We start from the raw sequence: 23,085 nt of genomic DNA on the forward strand, positions 1-23,085 counted from the left end.
TGTCCACTTGCGGAACTCGGTGAGGCTGCTGTCTACCTTGGTTGATGCCCTCCCTCCGGACCAGGCCAAGCCTTTTCGCCAGGTAGTCAGGCAGCAGAAGGCATGTCGTAAATTCCTCGCCAGGGTCACTTACGACACTTTTGATGTGGCATCCAGAATCTCTGCTCAAGGTCATGCATAGAGTCTCATGGCTGTGCGTCTCTGACCTAGACCATTCAGTCCAGCCCAGGAAGGCGGATGTACCTTTCCGGGTAGATAACCTTTTTGGAGAGAAGGTGGAAGACCTGGTTGACCAGATCAAGAAGCACACGGATGCTATGGCTTCTCTCTCCTGCCGGGTGCCTTCTGCTACACCCTCCTCATCTAGGAGGTTTTTTTTTTTGGGGGGGGGGGTGGTCACGGAGTGCTCCCTATTCCTATGCTAGGCGTAGGTACACTCTGGTGTCCCACCAGCCTACTTAGTTTCAGCCCCAGCGAGCTCGTTCTCATCAGCAGCGTGTGCCAAAGGCCCCTGCTGCTCGGGCTATTGACTGGCTCCTGCAAAGCATAGCCACAGTAAAAGTGTCCGTGCCGGACAACTTGCCAGTTGGGGGGAGGTTAATGTTTTTTCACCAAAGGTGGCCTCTCATAACCTCCGAACGGTGGGCTCTTCAAATAGTCCGGTTAGGATGCACCCTCAATCTGGAATCCATATCTCCAAATTGCCCAGCGGGACCTCATTCATACAACTCCCAGCACAGGCAGGTACTTGCAGAGGAACTCGCCATCCTTTCACAGGCCCATGCGGTCGAATCCATTCCACCAGGGGGAGAAGGGCTGGGATTCTATTCCAGGTACTTCCTTGTGCAAAAGAAAACAGGGGGGGGGGGAAATAATGTGTCCCATCTTAGACCTAAGGGCCCTGAACAAATTCCTAGTCCAAGAAAAGTTCAGGATAGTTTCCCTAGGCACCCTTCTTCCCATGATTCAGGAACATGATTGGCTATGCTCTCTGAACTTGAAGGAGGCTTACACACACATCCCAATACTTCCAGCTCACAGGAAGTATCTTCGATTTTGACTTGGAACGCACCACTTTCAGTACCGCGTACTGCCTTTTGGCCAGACGTCTGCGCCAAGAGTTTTCACAAAATGCCTACCACTAGTCACAGCGTCGCTACGCAGACTTGGAGTGCATGTGTTCCCTTATCTCAACAATTGGCTGGTAAAGAGCACCTCGGAGGACGGTGCTCGGGAGTCCATTCGGATGACTGCTCAAGTGCTGGAACTACTAGGGTTTGTAATAAATTACACCAATCCTATCTCCTGTTCACAAATTGGAGTTCATTGGAGCACTGCTGGACACGAGAAAGGCTCAAGCTGTCTCCCTGCAGCACGGGCAGACAACCTTCTGTCCCTGGTGTCCACGGTTTGAACTTCTCAGTAGATTACAGCTCGGCAGATGTTGAGACTCCTGGGGCACATGGCTTCCACAGTTCTTGTTACTCCCATGGCACGTTTACACATGAAAGCTGTTCAATGGACCCTAGCTTCCAAATGGTTTCAAGCTGCGGGGAATCTAGAGGATGTAAACCAACTGTCCACCGATTTTTGAAATTCTGTTCAGTAGTGGACAATCTGGCCCAATTTGACCATGGGACGACCATTCCAAATTCCTTAGCTGCAGAAAGTGCTGACAATGGATGCATCCCTCCTGGGGTGTGGAGCTCATGTAGATGGGCTTCACACTCAAGGGGCCTTGTCTTTCCAGGAAGCAGGTCTTCAGATCAACCACCTGGAGCTCTTAGTGATCTGGAACGCTCTGAAGGCTTTCGGAGATAGGCTGTCTGACCAAATTATCTTAATTCAAACAGACAATCAGGTTGCAATGTACTATACCAACAAGCAGGTGGGCACCAGATCTTGCCCTCTGTGTCAGGAAGTCGTCCAGATGTGGCCTTGAGCGTGATGTCATGGCATGTTTCTCCGAGCCACATATCTGCCCGCAAGATCTTCCGAGCGTGGGGGCACCCCCTTAGTGGATCTTTTTGCCACTCAAATCAATCACAACATCCCTCAGTTCTGTTCCAGGCTTCAGGCCCACGACAGACTAGCATCAGATGCCTTTCTCCTACATTGGGGGACAGACCTTCTGTATGTGTATCCTCCCATACCTCTAGTAGGGAAGACTTTGCTAAAGCTCAAGCAAGACCGCGGAACCATGATCCTGATTGCACCGTTCTGGCCGCATCAGATTTGGTTCCCTTTTCTTCTGGAATTGGCCTCCGAAGAGCCGTGGAAATTGGAGTGTTTTCCAGCCCTCATCACTCAGAACGAGGGGTCGCTTCTGCATCTCAACCTCTAGTCCCTGGCTTTAATGGCCTGAATGTTGAGAGCATATAATTTGCTTCCTTGGGTCTTTCGGAGGATGTGTCTCGGGTCTTGTTGCTTCCAGGAAAGATTCCACTAAAAGGTGCTATTCTTTTAAATGGAGGAGGTTTGCTGTCTGGTGTGACAGCAACACCATAGATCCTCTATCTTGTCCTACAAAGACCCTGCTTGAATACCTTCTACATTTGTCAGAGTCTGGTCTCAAGACCAACTCAGTAAGGGTTCACCTTAGTGCAATCAGTGCTTATCAGTGTGTAGAAGGTAAACCTTTAGTTGTTCGCTTCATGAGAGGTCTGCTGTTGTCAAAGCCCCATGTCAAACCTCATCAGTATCATGGGATCTCATCGTCGTTCTCACCCTGCTGATGAAAGCTGCTTTTGAGCCACTGAATTCCTGCCATTTTCTTGGTGGCGGTTACTTCAGTTCGTAGGGGTCTGTGAGCTTCAGGCCCTAGTAGTGGATGCACCTTATACTAAGTTTCATCATAACACGGTAGTCCTCCGCACGCACCCTAAGTTCCTGCCGAAAGTGGTGTTGGAGTTCCATCTGAACTAGACAATTGTCTTGCCAATATTTTTTTCCCCGTCCTCATGCCCACCCTGGCGAAAGCAGTTTGCATACCTTAGACTGCAAGAGAGAATTGGCCTTTTATGTGGAGTGGACGAAGCCTTTCAGACAGTCCACCCAGTTGTTTGTTGCTTTTGATCCCAACAGGAAAGTCGCCATCGGAAAATGCACAATTTCCAATTGGCTAGCAGATTGCATTTCTTTTGGTTATGCCCAGCTGGGCTGACTCTGGAGGCTCATAATGTCAGAGCCATGGCTGTGTCGGTGGCTCATTTAGAGGGGAATAATCGAAGGCGCCGGCCATCTATATGGCCGGCCATCTTCGGGGCCGGCTCCGCAAAGGGGCGGTGCCAACCGTATTATTGAAAAAGATGGCCGGCCATCTTTTCTTTCGATGATACGGTTGGGGCCGGCTAAATATCAACATTTAGGTCAAATGTTGAGATCGCCGGGTTTACAGATGGCCGGCTTCAAAAAAAGTGGGAAAAAAATCTAAGTTCTCGTCAGGGATGGCTTTTTTATGTAGTACCAGTGGAATTTGAACACGGGTACTACTGAAAAAGCCAAGCAAAAATAGTTTGATTTAGGATGTCCCTGGGTGGGAGGGGGATTGGTGACCACTGGGGGAGTAAGGGGAGGTCATCCTCGATTCCCTCCGGTGGTCATTTTGGTCAGTTGGGGCTCCTTTTTGAAGCTTGGTCATGAAAAAAAAGGGACCAAGTAAAGCCGGCGAAATGCTCGTCAAGCCTGGCTTTTTTTTTTCCATTATCGGATGAAGCTGGCCATCTCGTGAGCACGCCCCCGTTCCGTCTTCACTACCCTACTGACATGCCCCCTTGAAATTTTGCCGGCTCTGCGACGGAAAGCAGTTGAAGCCGGCCAAAATCGGCTTTTGATTATACCGATTTGGCCGGTTTCAGGAGATCGCCGGCGATCCCCCGATTTGTGTCGGAAGATTGCCGGCGATCTCTTTCGAAAATAAGCCTGTTAGTCAGCCTCCATCAAAGAGATTTGCATGGCTGCAACGTGGTCTTCAGTCCACACATTCACATCACACTACTGCCTTGAGCAGGATACCTGTTTGGGGTTTAGAATCCAACTCCACCCACCTAGGCCCATTTTCTTCTGTTCCAGGCTCCACTCTCAGTTAGCTGTACGTAGTTTTAGATTAATCTACGTTTTGTCCTCACCGTTGCGAGGCCCAGTTGACCAAAGTTTATTGTTTTTCGTGAGCCTAGATGCTAGGGATACCCCAGTCATGAGAACAACTCAGCCTGCTTGTTCTCGGAGAAAGCGAAGATACTTACTTGTAGCAGGTATTTTCCGAGGACTGCAGGCTGATTATTCTCACAAACCCGCCCACCTCCCCTTGGAGTTGTTTTGTTTCTTTATGCTTTAGAACTAGATGGGCAGGAAGTCCTCACATGCGCGCTTCACGTGTGCCAGAAGGCTCTGACAACATTTTTTCTTTTTGCTATTGCAAATGTCGGTTCCCGGGCCGACATGGACATCAACCCAGTTGTGAGAATAATCAGCCTGCTGTCCTCAGAGATACCTTCCTACAGGTAAATATCTTCGCTTTATTCTCAGTCTGATAAAGTCATTCTCCGAGGACAAGCAGGCTGCTTGTTCTCACTGATGGGGTGACGTCCACAGGCAGCCCCTCCAATCGGAATCTTCACTAGCAAAGTCCTTTGCTAGCCCTCGCGCGCGCACCGCGCATGCGCGGCCGTCCTTCCCGCCCGAAACCGGCTCGAGCCGGCCAGTCTTCTTTCGTCCGCACTCGGTACGGTCGTGTTTTCGCCGTTTCGAGCCCCGGAAAGTCGACCTCGCGCGTCCTTTTTCGACGTGTTTTTCTTCGGAAATCCTCAAACTGTTTGGGAAGTGCTCCGGAAGCCCTCTCGGGTTTCGTTTGCCCCTTCCCGTATTTTTCAGATTTTGCCCCGGTAAGTTTTCTTTCGTCGTCGGGGTAGGCCTCTTTTCGGCCTCGGTCGAGATTTTTCTCCCTTAAAGTTTTGGTGCTCACTTTCGTCATTTCGGATTTTGATTTCGCCGGCGTGATTTTTCCGCCCATTACATCGAAGCCTTCCAGCGGCTTCAAGAAGTGCACCCAGTGCGCCCGGGTAATCTCGCTCACTGATAGGCACTCGTCGTGTCTTCAGTGTCTGGGGGCCGAGCACCGTCCTCAGAACTGTAGTCTGTGTTCCCTGTTACAAAGGTGGACTCAGGTAGCGAGATTGGCCCAGTGGAACGTTTTGTTCTCGGGCTCTTCGTCAGCATCGACACCGGAGTCATCGAGTGCATCGACGTCATCAGCGTCCAGACCTTCATCCTCGGCCGCCAGTGCATCGAGGCATCGGCCCTCTGCATCGGCGCCGAGACATCGGATAGCTGCATCGACGTCGGTGGTACCGGGACCTCGTCTGCTGATGTCGTCGGACGGTGGTGCATCGTCAGGAGTGCAGGTGAGGGCTGTCCATTCCCCTGCTGGTGGGGTGAGCCTTCGGGTGGGTCTCCCCCTACCTGAGGGCTCCTGCGGTACAGCCCCCCACCCCCCCCCCCCCCCCCGAGATCGACCCTCCTTCGACCTCGGCCCCGAGGAAAGCGACGGCTGGATTCTACGTCCTCCCGTCGGTGCCGGGGAGCTCCGGTGACATGCTTCGGAAGAAGTCGATAGAAGCATCGACACCGGTCCCCCCTCCCCGCGTCGGCACGAGAGCTCTGGTCGCCGAGAGAGTCGGCACCCAGCAGGCATCGGCACAGAGAGGACCGCTCACCCTCTGTTCAGGAGGTGTCGATGTGCTCCACTCTGGACAGCCCGGAACAGTCCGTCCACGCCCGGAACAGGTTCTGACGTCGACGCCTGCATCGACCTCCATGCCTTCTCTTCTGCAGCCGCTCTGAACGAGAGCCTCCGGGCCGTTCTCCCAGAGATTCTGGGAGAGCTGTTGCGCCCTACTCCTCCGTACCCGGCGGTGCTTGCGCCTCCGGTACCATCGAGCGTGGCGCCGGCTGGCCCATCGCCCGGGGTGAGGTCCCCGACGTCGGTACCAGCGTGCGGTTGCCGACTGCGGCCACCTCCAGGAAGGCTCCCCGACTACGTCGGCGGAGGGAGCTTCGCCGATGCAGGCGAGGGAGTCTACCTCTCGACGCCCCCATCGTGGACGTGGCTCCACTGAGTCGAGCCGGGCGAGGTTGCAGACACAGGTTCGTGAACTTGTGTCTGACACCGAAGGTGAGGCCTCGTGGTAGGAAGGGGAAGACCCCAGATATTTCTCTGACGAGGAGTCTGAGGGTCTTCCTTCTGATCCCACTCCCTCCCCTGAAAGACAGCTTTCTCCTCCTGAGAGTCTGTCTTTCGCTTCCTTTGTCCGGGAGATGTCTACGGCCATCCCCTTCCCGGTAGTTGTGGAGGACGAGCCCAGGGCTGAAATGTTTGAGCTCCTGGACTATCCTTCTTCACCTAAGGAAGCGTCCACTGTTCCCTTGCACCATGTCCTGAAATAGACATTGCTTGCGAACTGGACCAAGCCATTAAGTAATCCCCACATTCCCAAGAAGATCGAGTCCCAGTACCGGATCCATGGGGACCCAGAGCTGATGCGCACCCAGTTGCCTCACGACTCTGGAGTTGTGGATCTGGCCCTGAAGAAGGCTAAGAGTTCTAGGGAGCATGCTTCGGCGCCCCCGGGCAAAGACTCTAGAACCTTAGACTCCTTTGGGAGGAAGGCCTACCATTCCTCTATGCTCGTGGCAAAATCCAGTCTTACCAGCTCTACACGAGCATACACATGCGGAACAATGTGCGGCAGTTGGCGGGCTTGAGTTGATGCGCTCCCCCCTGAGCAAGCCAAGCCTTTTCAGGAGGTGGTCAGGCAGCTGAAGGCGTGCAGAAAATTCCTGGCCAGAGGGGTGTATGACACCTTTGATGTTGCGTCCAGGGCCGCTGCTCAAGGTGTGGTGATGCGCAGGCTCTCATGGCTGCGTGCCTCCGACCTGGAGAATAGACTCCAGCAGCGGATTGCGGACTCGCCTTGCCGTGCGGACAATATTTTTGGAGAGAAGGTCGAGCAGGTGGTAGAGCATCTCCACCAGCGGGACACCGCATTCGACAAGTTCTCCCGCTGGCAGCCTTCAGCCTCTACCTCTACAGGTAGAAGATTTTTTGGGGGAAGGAGGACTGTTCCCTACTCTTCTGGCAAGCGTAGGTACAATCCCCCTTCTCGACAGCCTGCGGCCCAGGCTAAGCCCCAGCGCGCTCGCTCTCATCAGCAGCGTGCGCCTCAGCAAGGCCCCGCGGCTCCCCAGCAAAAGCAAGGGGCGAGCTTTTGACTGGCTCCAGCAGAGCATAGCCGACATCCAAGTGTCCGTGCCGGGCGACCTGTCGGTCGGGGGGAGGTTGAAAGCTTTTCACCAAAGGTGGCCTCTCATAACCTCCGATCAGTGGGTTCTGCAAATAGTCCGGCAAGGATACACCCTCAATTTGGCCTCAAAACCTCCAAATTGTCCACCGGGAGCTCAGTCTTACAGCTTCCAGCACAAGCAGGTACTTGCAGAGGAACTCTCCGCCCTTCTCAGCGCCAATGCGGTCGAGGCTCGTGCCATCCGGGCAAGAAGGGCTGGGATTCTATTCCAGGTACTTCCTTGTGGAAAAGAAAACAGGGGGATGCGTCCCATCCTAGACCTAAGGGCCCTGAACAAATATCTCGTAAAAAAAAAGTTCAGGATGCTTTCCCTGGGCACCCTACTTCCATGATTCAGGAAAACGATTGGCTATGCTCTCTGGACTTGAAGGATGCCTACACACACATCCCGATACTGCCAGCTCACAGACAGTATCTGCGATTTCAGCTGGGCACACGTCACTTCCAGTACTGTGTGCTACCCTTTGGGCTCGCCTCTGCGCCCAGGGTGTTCACAAAGTGCTTGGCTGTAGTAGCAGCAGCACTTCGCAGGCTGGGGGTGCACGTGTTCCCATATCTCGACGATTGGCTGGTGAAGAACACGTCCGAGGCAGGAGCCCTGCAGTCCATGCAGATGACTATTCGCCTTCTGGAGCTACTGGGGTTTGTGATAAATTACCCAAAGTCCCATCTTCTCCCAGCACAGAGACTCGAATTCATAGGAGCTCTGCTGGATTCTCGGACGGCTCGCGCCTATCTCCCAGAGACGAGAGCCAACAACTTGTTGTTCCTCGTCTCGCGGGGGCGAGCGTCCCAGCGGATCACAGCTCGGCAGATGTTGAGATTGCTGGGCCACATGGCCTCCACAGTTCATGTGACTCCCATGGCCCGCCTTCACATGAGATCTGCTCAATGGACCCTAGCTTCTCAGTGGTTTCAGGCTGCTGGGGATCTAGAAGACGTGATCCTCCTGTCCACGAGTTTTCTCGAATCCCTGTATTGGTGGACGATTTGGTCCAATTTGACTCTGGGACGTCCTTTCCAAATTCCTCAGCCACAAAAAGTGCTGACCACGGATGCGTCTCTCCTGGGATGGGGAGCTCATGTCGATGGGCTTCACACCCAAGGAAGCTGGTCCCTCCAGGAACGCGGTCTACAGATCAATCTCCTGGAGTTGCGAGCGATCTGGAACGCTCTGAAGGCTTTCAGAGATCGGCTGTCCACCAAATTATCCAAATTCAGACAGACAACCAGGTTGCCATGTACTATGTCAACAAGCAGGGGGGCACCGGATCTCGCCCCCTGTGTCAGGAAGCCGTCAGCATGTGGCTCTGGGCTCGCCGTCACGGCATGGTGCTCCAAGCCACATATCTGGCAGGCGTAAACAACAGTCTGGCCGACAGACTGAGCAGGATTATGCAACCTCACGAGTGGTCGCTCAACTCCCGAGTGGTGCGCCAGATCTTCCAAGCGTGGGGCACCCCCCTTGGTGGATCTCTTTGCATCTCGAGCGAACCACAAAGTCCCTCAGTTCTGTTCCAGGCTTCAGGCCCCCGGCAGACTGGCATCGGATGCCTTCCTCCTGGATTGGGGGGAGGGCCTGCTGTATGCTTATCCTCCCATTCCTCTGGTGGGGAAGACTTTGCTGAAACTCAAGCAAGACCGAGGCACCATGATTCTGATTGCTCCTTTTTGGCCGCGTCAGATCTGGTTCCCTCTTCTTCTGGAGTTATCCTCCGAAGAACCGTGGAGATTGGAGTGTTTTCCGACCCTCATCACACAGGACGAAGGGGCTCTTCTGCATCCCAGCCTCCGGTCCCTGGCTCTCACGGCCTGGATGTTGAGAGCGTAGACTTTGCCTCTTTGGGTCTGTCAGAGGGTGTCTCCCGCATCTTGCTTGCTTCCAGGAAAGATTCCACTAAGAGGAGTTACTTCTTTCTATGGAGGAGGTTTGCCGTCTGGTGTGACAGCAAGGCCCTAGATCCTCGCTCTTGTCCTACACAGACCCTGCTTGAATACCTTCTGCACTTGTCTGAGTCTGGTCTCAAGACCAACTCTGTAAGAGTTCACCTTAGCGCAATCAGTGCATACCATTACCGAGTGGAAGGTAAGCCGATCTCAGGACAGCCTTTAGTTGTTCGCTTCATGAGAGGTTTGCTGTTGTCAAAGCCCCCTGTCAAGCCTCCTACAGTGTCATGGGATCTCAATGTCGTTCTCACCCAGCTGATGAAACCTGCTTTTGAGCCACTGAACTCCTGCCATCTGAAGTACTTGACTTGGAAGGTCATTTTCTTGGTGGCAGTTACTTCAGCTCGTAGAGTCAGTGAGCTTCAGGCCCTAGTAGCCCAGGCCCCTTACACCAAATTTCATCATAACAGAGTAGTCCTCCGCACTCACCCTAAGTTCTTGCCAAAGGTCGTGTCGGAGTTCCATCTGAACCAGTCAATTATCTTGCCAACATTCTTTCCCCCGTCCTCATTCCTGCCCTGCTGAACGTCAGCTGCACACATTGGACTGCAAGAGAGCATTGGCCTTCTACCTGGAGCGGACACAGCCCAACAGACAGTCCGCCCAATTGTTTGTTTCTTTTGATCCCAATAGGAGGGGAGTGGCTGTGGGGAAACGCACCATATCCAATTGGCTAGCAGATTGCATTTCCTTCACTTACGCCCAGGCGGGGCTGGCTCTTGAGGGTCATGTCACGGCTCATAATGTTAGAGCCATGGCTGCGTCGGTAGCCCACTTGAAGTCAGCCTCCATTGAAGAAATTTGCAAAGCTGCGACGTGGTCATCTGTCCACACATTCACATCTCATTACTGCCTGCAGCAGGATACCCGACGCGACAGTCGGTTCGGGCAGTCAGTTCTTCAGAACCTGTTTGGGCTTTAGGATCCAACTCCACCCCCCTAGGGCCCTGTTTGTTCTGTTCCAGGCTGCACTCTCAGTTAGTTGGTAAATTTTTTAGGTCAATCTCAGTTATGTCCTCGCCGTTGCGAGGCCCAATTGACCATGGTTGTTGTTTTGAGTGAGTCTGGGGGCTAGGGATACCCCATCAGTGAGAACAAGCAGCCTGCTTGTCCTCGGAGAAAGCGAATGCTACATACCTGTAGAAGGTATTCTCCGAGGACAGCAGGCTGATTGTTCTCACAAACCCGCCCGCCTCCCCTTTGGAGTTGTGTCTTCCCTTGTATCTCTTTTGCTACATATGAGACTGGCCGGCTCGAGCCGGTTTCGGGCGGGAAGACGGCCGCGCATGCGCGGTGCGCGCGGGGGCTAGCAAAGGACTTTGCTAGTGAAGATTCCGATTGGAGGGGCTGCCGTGGACGTCACCCCATCAGTAAGAACAATCAGCCTGCTGTCCTCGGAGAATACCTTCTACAGGTATGTAGCATTCGCTGAGAGCTAATGGTGGGTATGTACTTGGCAAATCTGAAGGTGGTAGTTCTTTTGGTGTATGGAATTCTCATTCCTGGTTTAAGTGATCATGATCTGATTTTGGCTACACCAGATTTGAGTGAATTGGAAACCCAAAACATAAGAATTGCCTTTGGCAGTTTTACCTTTGATATAGCATACTGAGGAGCCGAAGGCAGCACCACCCTGTTATAAGTGGGTGAGGTCAACTCAGCTGTTTTTCTTTGGCTTCATCTGCTGGTCTTGTCTGGTAGGACACATGGAAAGGAAATGAGCAGGTAAGTCCAAATTTCCTCATATTGATCAGTATCAAGTTTAATCTCAATGAAGTACATTGTATCTATAATATTTCTTTCTGAATCCATATTTTTTTGGTTCAAATAGAACACAGGTCTTTTAAATATGAATTAGGCTGTAGTTTCTACAGAAGAAGGATGCTGTCTGGGAGGGAGGATGATGACTGTGCAGTGGAAGAGGCACTGGAACTCTTTGCCAGAGGATGTGGTAACAGCAGTTAGTGTATCTGGGTTTAAGAAAGGTTTGGACAAATTCCTGGAGGAAAAGTCCATAGTCTGCTATTGAGGCAGACATGGGAAGCAACTACTTGCCCTGGGATTTGTAGTATGAAGTGTTGCCATGATTTGGGTTTCTGCCAGGTACTTGTGACCTGGCTTGGTCACTGTTTGGAAAACAGAATACTGGGCTAGATGGACCATTGGTCTGATCCAGTATGGCTACTCTTATGTTCTCTTATGATGTTTGTGTTTTGGTTCATTGTGGAAGAGAAAAGTCCAAGTTTTGGGAATGCCCAAATCCCACCCCCAACATATGCCCCCCTTGTGATTTAGATGCAGTGTAGACGAACCGCATAGAAAAATGTCTTAAAATGGCTTTTGAAAATAGTGATTTGAACGTTTTGGCAAAAAAAAAAAGTCCATCTACCACTTTGTGCTGCTTTTTGGATGTTTTTCTGTGTCTTCTAGAGTTATCTTAAATACATTGTGATCTCTTATTCCAAAATAAAGTGTATTTTGATATAATTACCCAGCAATTAATTTGAAAATGGAGAATAGCCATGGTATATGTCCACATTAGAGTTTGTTTGACATGGTTATTGACCTGATGTAAATTATCTCGTTTGTTAACTTTGTTTTACAGGTTTCAGACTAGAACCACTGAAGCTGCCAAACTTGAGGCAGAATTAACAAAAGCACAAGAAATAATAAAAGCTGCAGAAGTGCTAATTAATCAACTTGATGGAGAGCATAAAAGATGGAATGCACAGGTTTGTTGCTAGACTATTAATGAAATATTTCACAATTTTTGTAAGAGCAAAATGCATTTACAGACTTTCCATTAGTCTATTGGGGGTCCTTTTACAAAAGTTATGGTAGAAAACGGCATTTGTGCACTCTTACTTGGGTATTTCCCATGCACTAAGGCTATTTCTACTGCAGTCGGAAAATGGCCATTTTTCCATTTTCTGAGTTAATGGTCATAGCGCTAATTTTTTAAATAATCAAAAAAACAGGAGAAACACACCCCTACCATAAAGTAAAATTGCAAAATAGCCTGGATTTGTACCAACTATGCCTTATACTCAATTCACTTATAGGACCAATGATATTGAATAATTAAACAATTCACACCTCAAAACCCCCGATAGGGGACCATAGACACACTATAGTGAACACTCTATCATACAGGAAGTCCAATTCCTATCTCTGATGTCAGAGACCAGGAAAAAAAGAATCTGTGGAAAAACTCCAAACAGGAGAAAAACAACTGATTCAAAAAAATCCATTGTCTCTATTCAAAATCAAAAATCATCCTAAGTGAATGAGTATATATAAAAATGAAAGGATTGTCTATAAAAGTATACAAAAAAAGCAGCTTGCCCAAAAAAAACACTTATCTTGAAGGAAGATCTTAAACGCCCCACAATACTTCCCAACTGTGTTGTTCCTCTTTGGATTCACTTCACAGCAGTAGCCAATTTTTATCCAACTGCTAGTGGCCAGAAATTCCTACAGCAACTCTATAGTTACTGAAATGTCTCTTCCAGCATAAGACAAGACTTGCTATCCCAAACACTCAACAAGAGCTCTTGTTTCACAAGAAACTTGCTGCTTCAGGAGGGAAACTGCGTTGTATAACTTTTCAACTTTCACAAACAAGCAACAAGATGGCTGCGGGGTATAAAAACACTAGCGACGCACCAGTGCCAATCAACTGTAAGACCAAACTTAAAGGAACCGAAACTGAAAACCTAATAGAATAGTCACCATTCAATGTTCTATTTATCCCATTAGGCTCCACTGTATTCAAATGGAAAATCCATTGTTGGTCCTTCCTCCATAATGCTATTAGTGCATAGTCATTAACGTTAGCTTGTGAGCCTTACCATCACCTGTTTTGTAGGTGTTAATGGCACATGCGTTAATCCTGCATTAATCAGTTAGCACGTGGCAATGGTGACTCGCTAACTGATTAGCACAGAAATGGCCCGCTCTCTGCCTCCATACCTGCCCTCTTGACCAAAAATAAAAATATTTTTAGCACATGGATAGAGCATGCACATTTGAAACCCTGTAGTAAGTCCTTTTAAGCTGTTAAGCATGCGTTAGTGCTTACTGCATCTTAGTAAAAGGACCTCAAAGACTTTTGGGAGCCATTTTTAAAAGATTTCAATGTGTTAACTGCTGTTTTATGTATAGAAATAGACTTTTTTTTTTAAGTTACCTAGGCTGTATGCATAGAAAGCTTTGTGCATAAATTTATCTAACCTGACTCGAGGTATTTTTAGTGGTACAGTTGGGGAGAAGTTTGTATTAGGTTATGACACAGGCACATATAATAACCTGGAAGGTTTGTGCATACTAAATAACTGTTTTAGGTGTGTGTGTGGTGGGGGGCGGGGTTCCATGGGATGATTTTCCAAAGGAAGGTAGGGGCATATTTCCTCTCAGAATATTAGTGCAACTTATGTATATATTAATCTTGAAGGAATTCTGTGCAAAAGGAAAAGTGAGAATTCTACACACAGTGTTTTAAAGATGGTTGGACCGCTAGATGACCGAGGGGTAAAGGGCACTCAGGGAAGATAAAGCGTAGTGGAGAGATTAAATAAATTCTTTGCTTCAGTCTTCACCGAGGAAGATTTGAGAGAGATACCGCTGCCAGAAATGGTATTCAAAGCTGACGAATCAGAGAAACTGAATGAAATCTCTATGAACCTGGAGGATGTCATGGCGCAATTTGACAAATTGGAGAGTAGCAAATCTGGACTGAATGGTATTCATCCCAGAGTACTGACAATTGAAAAATGATCTTGCAGGACTATTGTTAGTAATATGTAATTTATCTTTAAAATCAAGCATGGTACCGGAAGTAGGAGATGCGGGAAATTATAGACCAGTGAGCCTGACGTCAGCACCGGGAAAAATGGTAGAGACTATTATTTAAATCATTTATTTATAATTTTTTATTTTACAAGGGTCACTTGCAAACGGTAATACAGAGATGATTGCACATTAATACAATATAAGAAGAAAACAATCCGAACTAGATATATGGATTATATACAATCTTTCTCTTTCTTAGACCACAAGTGAAGAAAAATAGGGAGAGTGAAATAAGACAAGGAGATCAATTAAATAGTAAACAGAAAAAGAAAACATGGTATTAACCTGATTATCCCCAGATATTACTCATCTAATACATTATTCCACATTGATCATCTGGTTGGCTTCCTCAAGACCAAATACGGCGTATAGTCAATTCATTTAATTGAGAACATACTTATTGTCCTGGTTTTAGTTAGAAGTAATACATCTGATTACATTCTCTCTCTTAAAAACCAGAAATTATTTAACGATACATATACTCAAGTCTCTAATTCAAATCCCACTGATTAACAGCAATCCCAGTTTTACATAAGTAAGTACATAAGTACTGCTACACTGGGAAAAGACCAAAGGTCCATCGAGCCCAGCATCCTGTCCACGACAGCGGCCAATCCAGGCCAAGGGCACCTGGCAAGCTTCCCAAACGTACAAACATTCTATACATGTTATTCCTGGAATTGTGGATTTTTCCCCAGTCCATTTAGTAGCGGTTTATGGACTTGTCCTTTAGGAAACCATCCAACCCCTTTTTAAACTCTGCTAAGCTAACCGCCTTCAACCACTTTTCTCCGCAACGAATTCCAGAGTTTAATTATATGTTGGGTGAAGAAATATTTTCTCCGATTTGTTTTAAATTTACTACACTGTAGTTTCATCGCATGACCCCCTAGTCCTAGTATTTTTGGAAAGCGTGAACAGACGCTTCACTCCACCTGTTCCACTCCACTCATTATTTATATACCTCTATCATGCCTCCCCTCAGCCGTCTCTTCTCAAGCTGAATAAGCCCTAGCCTCCTTAAATCTTTCTTCATAGGGAAGTCCGTCCCATCCCCGCTATTATTTTAGTCGCCCTTCGCTGCATCTTTTCCAATTCTACTATATCTTTTCTTGAGATGTGACGACCAGAATTGAACACAATACTCAGTTGCGGTCGCACCATGGAGCGATACACGGCATTATAAAATCCTCACACCTGTTTCCATACCTTTCCTAATAATACCCAACATTCTATTCGCTTTCCTAGTCGCAGCAGCACACTGAGCAGAAGGTTTCAGAGTATTATCGACGACGACACCCAGATCCCTTTCTTGGTCCGTAACTCCTAACATGGAACCTTACATGACGTAGCTATAATTCGGGTTCTTTTTTCCCACATGCATCACCTTGCACTTGCACACGTTAAATGTCATCTGCCATTTAGCCGCCCAGTCTCCCAGTCTCGTATGGTCCTCTTGTAATTTTTCACAATCCTGTCGCGATTTAACAACTTTGAATAACTTTGTGTCATCAGCAAATTTAATTACCTCGCTAGTTACTCCCATCTCTAAATCATTTATAAATATATTAAAAGCAGCGGTCCTAGCAGAGACCCCTGAGGAACCCCACTAACTACCCTTCTCCATTGTGAATACTGACCATTTAACCCCACTCTCTGTTTCCTATCCTTCAACCAGTTTTTAATCCACAATAGGACATTACCTCCTATCCCATGACTCTCCAATTTCCTCTGTAGCCTTTCATGAGGTACCTTGTCAAACGCCTTCTGAAAATCCAGATACACAATATCAACCAGTTCCCCTTTGTCCACATATTTGTTTACTCCTTCAAAGAATGAAGTAAATTGGTCAGGCAGAGTTCCTCACACAAAAGCCGTGCTGACTCGGTCTCAGTAATCCATGTCCTCGGATGTGCTCTGTAATTTTGTTTTTTAATAATAGCCTCTACCATTTTCCCCGGCACTGACGTCAGACTCACCAGTCTATAATTTCCCGTATCTCCCCTGGAGCCTTTTTTAAAAATCGGCGTTACTTGGCCACCCTCCAATCTTCTGGTACCGACGCTGGATTTAAGGATAAGTTGCATATCACTAGCAGTAGCTCTGCAAGCTCATTTTCAGTTCTATCAGTACTCTAGGATGAATACCATCCGGTCCAGGAGATTTGCTACTCTTCAGTTTGCTGAACTGCCCCATTACATCCTCCAGGTTTACCGTGAAGTCAGTAAGTTTCTCCGACTCGTCTGTTTGAAATACCATTTCCGACACCGGTATCCCACCCAAATCTTCCTCGGTGAAGACCGAAGCAAGAATTCATTCAGTCTCTCCGCTACGTCTTTGTCTTCTTTGATCGCCCCTTTTACCCCTCGGTCATCCAGCGGCCCAACCGATTCTTTGCCGGCTTCCTGCTTTTAATATACCGAAAACATTTTTACTATGTTTTTTTGCCTCTATGCTATCTTTTTTTCGTAATCCCTCTTGGCCTTCTTATCTGCGCCTTGCATTTGCTTGTGACACTCATGCTGCTTCTTGTTATTTTCAGACGGTTCCTTCTTCCATTTTCTGAAGGCGTTTCTTTAGCCCTAATAGCTTCCTTCACCTCACTTTTCAACCAGGCCGGCTGTCTTTGGGACTTCTGTCTTCTTTTCTAATTCGCGGAATATGTATGCCTGGGCCTCCAGGATGGTATTTTGAACAGCGTCCACGCCTTTGTGTACATTTTTTACTCTCTCAGTTGCTCCCCTAAGTTTTTTTTTTTTTTTTTTTAACCATTCTCATTTTATCATAGTCTCCTTTTTAAAGTTAAAACGCTAACGTATTTGACTTTCTGTGTACAGCTACTTCAAGGTCGATATCAAAACTGATCATATTATGATTACTGTTATCAAGCGGCCCCAGTACCATAACGTTCCTCACCAGATCATGCGCTCCACTAAGGACCAAGTCTAGAATTTTTCCTTCTCTCGTCGGCCTCCTGCACCAGCTGCTCCATAAAGCTGTCCTTCATTTCATCAAGGAATTGTACCTCTGTAGCGTGTCCCGATGTTACGTTACCCAGTCTATATTTGGAGAATTGAAAGTCACCCATTATTATAACATTGCCCATTTTGTTCGCGTCTCTGATTTCTTTTATCATTTCTGCATCTACCTGCTCATCTGGCAAGGCGGACGGTAAGTAAACTCCTATCACCGTTTTTTTTTCCCTTTATACATGGAATTTTTAAACCCACAATGATACAAAGGTGTGATTTGTGTCCTGCTGAATTTGTACTCTATCTGAGTCAAGGCTCTCGTTAATATACAATGCTACCCCTCCACCAGTCCGGTCCACCCTATCATTACGATATACTTTGTACCCCCTTATGACAGTGTCCCACTGGTTATCCTTCTTCCACCAGGTCTCAGTAATGCCTATTATATCCAATTTTTCATTTAGTGCAATATATTCCAACTCTCCCATCTTATTTCTTAGACTCCTAGCATTTACATATAGACATGTCAGAGTATGTTTGTTGTTCCTATTTGCATGATGTTTTCACAGGCTTCACTCCTTTCGAAGTAATAATTAAGGAAATATTTCTGAGGAAAACTTTAGGAGTCATACCTGGAACCCTGGGAAAAACAATAATCTCGACATTAATCCTCCACAAAAACATCCACCTTATTATTCAAAGTTTCTGGTCCATTATCATTTTCAAGATCATAACCACTTCTTGCTTGTACAGAACTTTATATGTCATATCAATTTTTTCACTCTCAGAGGGTTCAGTCAAATTGTCCATGCAACTCTCCAATAAGATCATATCTGAAACAAAGTTATTTACTACCGCCGTTAGGTCCCGAAGCGCCTTCCAGATGGTGTTCAATGTAACCTCCGTGGAAGCCAAAAACTCCAAGATGATTTCTCTTGAGGTGTTGAGGTTCCACCGATTCGGGTTCTGCTGTAAACGTCCTCCGTTTCAGCATATGCCTCTAACTCACTCCTCCACTCCTTTGGACATGGTGGTTGAATAATTCAGGAGCGATGGAGTTGTTTTTCCAGGTCCAAGAGCGTCGACGATCCTTCGCCGGTGCTAATCAAAGGACTTGCCAACCCTTTCATCTGTGGGCAGTTCGATGCGCAGCGGTCCCGCACTTGCTGCTCAGGGGACAAAACGCTGGCCATCAGCAGCTGACCGCCGGTTGTTCCCTTCCTCTCAGTTAAGGAAAATGCAATTGCAGAGAGGAAATTTACATAAAGAAGACAAAACCTCAGAGGGCAGCTGGGCCATTGGCATACAAACTCCAGGTCACCAGCTCACCACTCTCCCAGTTTGGGACACTCTTTGTCTGGTTTCTCCTCAGAGGCCTGTCTGATATGGGTAGCCCTTCAGCATAGCCCTCTGAGTCATTGAAACACAGAAGCCCCTCAACCACTACAAGGTGGTGTCCCTTCGGAGGGGAGACTATTATAAAGAACAAAATTACAGAGCATATTCAAAAGCATGCATTAATGTGACAAAGCCAACCAACATGGTTTTAGTGAAGGGAAATCTTGCCTCACCAATCTACTACATTTCTTTGAAGGGGTAAACAAACATGTGGCTAAAGGTGAGCCGGTTGATATTGTGTGTCTGGATTTTCAGAAGGCGTTTGACAAAGTACCTCATGGGATAGGAGGTAATGTCCTATGTGGATTAAAAACTGGTTAAAAGATAGAAAACAGAGAGTAGGGTTAAATGGTCAGTATTCTCAATGGAGAAGGGTAGATAGTGGGATTCCCCAAGGGTCCTGTGCTGGGACCACTGCTTTTAACATATTTATAAATGATCTAGAGAATGGGAGTAACTAATGAAATATTCCATATCATCATGCTGATCAATCCATAGACTGGTGGGGTTGTTCCATCTACCAGCAGGTGGAGATAGAGAGCAAACTTTTGCCTTCCTATATGTGTTCATGCGCTGCCGGAAAACTCCCCAGTATGTTCTCTATCTCAGCAGGTGGTGGTCACACACAGCAGCAGCTCTGGCTAGGCCTCCAAGCCTAATTTTTAGGTTTTGTTGAGTGCCTGGGGTTGAGGGTTCTTCTTGAGCAAGTGCAAACCTGGTGGCTCCAGGTCCCTCCTTTTCTCCCCCCTCCCGCTGGCTCCGTTAAAAAAAAAAAAAATTTTGAACGTCCTTAAAGGCGTTTATTTCAACGTTTATTTAAACGTTTATTGCAGCTACTCACTGGGACACCAGGTCGTTACAGCTCGGAGCGGAAAGCAGGTATTTTTACCTTTTATAGCGGGCAGGGGGTTCCCCGATTGATCTCCACGTGGCCTATGGCGTCGGAGGGCGAGGGCGCAAAGAGTCGCTCCCCTGATCGCTTGGGCGCTTCTAGAGGGGATGCGGAAGTCTGATTCGCCCTTGTTGGGTGACAGTTTCGTGACCGATGAGTGTCCCAGTCCTTCCTCCGGTGTGGGCGGTTTTTCCCGCCATAAACGCCCATCCCCCGCTGCTCGCCTACGCCATCTTGGCCGGCCACGCGGCTCGGACTGCTTCTTTCTTGGGCCGCCCTTGAGGTGGAGACATTAATGCCATGAACGCCCTTAATTTTGGGCGACGGCACAAAAGCGGCTAAAGTTAGCGCCGTTCTTCCCGCGCGGCTCCTTCGCGGAGTGTCGCGCCGACGCCATCTTGGATGCGCAGCATGTCTCTCCCCCGCTCTTGCGAGCGCCAGTTGAGGGTGCGGCTAGGGCTGTAGCCCAGGGCTGCGGAAGTGCACAGTCTGGGGGGTTTCTCCCCCGAGTTTGTTTTGCTGCTGCATCAGGCCTTCCTTATGCAAACGCTGCCCCTGCTCCCTCGTCTGGTAAAAGAGGTTGAGGCCCCCGGAGGTAAACGCCCTCGGGTTGATTCCCAGGCCTTGGAGGACTTTGTCTCCTCCGATGTAGTGAGGGCAGCGTATCTGAGTTCTCCCAACTGTCCTTTGCGGATTCCTTGGAGGAGACGGATCCCCGCTCGGATGGAGCGGATGACCCCTCTGCAGCGCGGCTCTTTAGCTCAGAGGATTTGCCCAACCTGTTAGTGCAGGCCATGGGCAGTTTTGAAGATTTCCTCTCCGGAGTACGTCTCTCCCCTCAGCCCCTGTTGGCTCTGCCAATATGCTGGGGACGAAGCGCCCGCCTAGAACCTTCCACGTGCATGATGCCATGCACACCTTAATTTCGGCTCAATGGGATGTCCCGGAAGCGAGCCTTAAAGTGGCTAGGGCTATGTCCGCCTCTATCCTTTGCCTGAAAGTGAACGTGAGGCCTATCTGTGGCCTACCGTGGATTCTTTAATCACTGCGGTGACCAGGAAAACGGCGTTGCCGGTGGAAGGTGGCACGGCCCTAAAGGACGCCCAAGACAGAAGATTGGAGGCGGCCTTAAGGTCGTCCTTTGAGGCGGCTGCTTTAAGTTTGCAGGCCTCAGTTTGTGGCTCCTATGTGGCCAGGGCGTGCCTGACTATGGTGGAGCGGGCTTCCCCCTCGGATCATTCCTTGAGGGCTGATTGGCCGGCCCTGGAATCGGGCTTAGCCTATTTGGCAGACTTGCTGTATGATGTCTTGAGGGCCTCAGCTAAAGGCATGGCTCAGACAATCTCTGCGCGGCGGTGGCTTTGGCTGAAGCATTGGTCTGCTGACCACGCCTCTAAATCCCGCCTGGCTAGATTGCCTTTTAAAGGCAAGCTGCTCTTTGGGGTCGAGCTGGACAAAATCGTGACCGATCTCGGCACGTCTAAGGGCAAGAAGTTACCAGAGGTCAGGGCTCGGGCTAGTACTCGCCCGGGTACCTCCAGAGGACGGTTTCAGGAAGCCCGTCGGTACCGGCCCGGGCAGGTCGGGGCTCCTCTGCCCCCTCTTCCTTCAAGAGGAACTTCTCCCCCCAAGCAGCATTCCTTTCGCAGAGACCGCCGTCCCGGAGGTGCTGCCCTCCGGTCCTCCCCCAGGGTCTCGTACCCAATGACGGGGCCTTGGTCCAAGCCCCAGTGAAGATTGGAGGACGGCTGTCCTCGTTTCTGGGCGAGTGGACCACAATAACTTCAGACGCTTGGGTGCTGGAAGTCATCAAGAGACGGCTACAAGCTAGAGTTCTGCCGGACCCTTAAGAGACGGGTTTGTACTCTCCTCCCTGCAAGTCTCCGGTCAAAGCTGTGGCAGTGCAGCAGACCTTGGACAATCTGATCCGCCTGGGTTGCGGTCGTTCCGGTGCCAGAAAATCAGCTGGGCAAGGGGCGTTACTACTCCAGTTACTTTGTGGTACCAAAGAAAGGAGGTTCTGTACGGCCTATCCTCGACCTCAAAGGGGTCAATCGGGCCTTGAAAGTTCGGCACTTTCGCATGGAGACTCTCCGCTCTGTTATAGCGGCAGTGAAGGCAGGGGAGTACCTGGCATCCTTGGACATCAAGGAAGCGTACTTGCATATTCCCATCTGGCCTCCCCATCAATGCTTTGTGCGTTTTGCAGTCCTGGGCCGACACTTCCAGTTCAGAGCCCTCCCGTTCGGGTTGGCTACTGCTACCGCGGACCTTCTCCAAAGTAATGGTGGTCATCGCGGCCTTCCTGAGGAAGGAAGGAGTACAAGTCCATCCTTATCTGGACGACTGGTTGATCCGAGCCCACTCTTATGCAGAGTGCGGCAAAGCTGTGAACCGGGTGGTTGCTCTTTTGAGCTCCCTGGGGTGGATCATCAACTGGGAGAAAAGCCAGCTGCGCCCAACTCAGTCCCTGGAGTATCTGGGAGTTCGATTCGACACCCAAGTTGGCAGAGTGTTCCTGCCAGACAATCGGATTGTCAAGCTTCAGGCTCAGGTGGACCAGTTCCTAGTAGCCTCTCCTCTTCGGGCTTGGGACTATGTGCAGCTGTTGGGCTCTATGACGGCCACGATGGAAGTAGTGCCCTGGGCCAGGCTCATATGAGACCACTACAACTCTCTCTGCTGCAGCGCTGGACTCCGATGTCGGAGGATTATGCTGTGCGCCTACCCTTGGACCCAGCAGTGCGCAAGGCGCTGAGCTGGTGGACGCAGACAGACAAGTTGTCTGCAGGAATGCCTCTGGTGACCCCGGAGTGGATTGTCGTCACGACGGACGCCTCTTTGTCGGGCTGGGGAGCCCACTGCTTGGGAAGGACAGCGCAGGGGCTCTGGTCTCCTGCAGAGGCAAAGTGGTCTATCAACCTCCTGGAACTCAGAGCCATTCGGTTGGCGCTTTTGGAGTTCATCCCGGTACTGGCGTTGAAGCCTGTACGGGTCCTGTCTGGACAATGCCACGGCTGTGGCCTATGTCAACCGCCAGGGAGGTACCAAGAGCGCCCCTCTAGCCAAGGAGGCCATGAATCTATGCCAGTGGGCGGAAGCGAACCTGGAACAGCTGTCAGTGGCCCACATTGCCGGAGTCATGAATGTCAAGGCGGACTTTCTCAGTCGCCATACCTTGGAGCCTGGAGAGTGGCAGCTATCTGCTCAGGCGTTCTTGGACATCACGAAGCGCTGGGGCCAGCCGAGCCTAGATCTGATGGCGTCATCGGCCAATTGCCAAGTGCCGCGCTTTTTCAGCAGAGGACGGGACCCTCGATCCCTGGGAGTAGATGCTCTTCTCCAACAGTGGCCGACACAAGAGCTTCTCTATGTGTTCCCGCCCTGGCCCATGTTGGGCAGGGTGCTAGACCAGGTGGCAAAGCATCCGGGCCGGATAATCCTGGTGGGTCCAGATTGGCCCAGACATCCCTGGTATGCGGACTTGATCAGGCTCTCAGTCGACGATCCTCTGCGGCTGCCAGTGGAGCAGGGTCTGTTACATCAGGGTCCCGTGGTGATGGAGGATCCCTCCCCCTTTGGTCTTACAGCCTGGCTATTGAGCGGCAGCGTCTGAGGAAGAAGGGCTTCTCAGACAAGGTCATCGCCACTATGCTGAGAGCGA

The 23,085-nt window shown here is 49.5% G+C and overlaps 1 protein-coding gene across 1 annotated transcript in view; it reads left to right on the plus strand.

Moving 5' to 3' along the window:
• Positions 1–23,085, plus strand: part of DYNC2H1 (dynein cytoplasmic 2 heavy chain 1) — a 1,078,189-nt gene that overhangs the window by 692,495 nt on the left and 362,609 nt on the right. The window contains 1 exon segment of the mRNA XM_030202388.1: positions 11,914–12,040. Within this exon segment, the coding sequence (XP_030058248.1) occupies positions 11,914–12,040 (127 nt within the window).

The sequence above is a fragment of the Microcaecilia unicolor genome, chromosome 4, assembly GCF_901765095.1.
Source record: "Microcaecilia unicolor chromosome 4, aMicUni1.1, whole genome shotgun sequence".
Classification (NCBI taxonomy): Eukaryota; Metazoa; Chordata; class Amphibia; order Gymnophiona; family Siphonopidae; genus Microcaecilia; species Microcaecilia unicolor.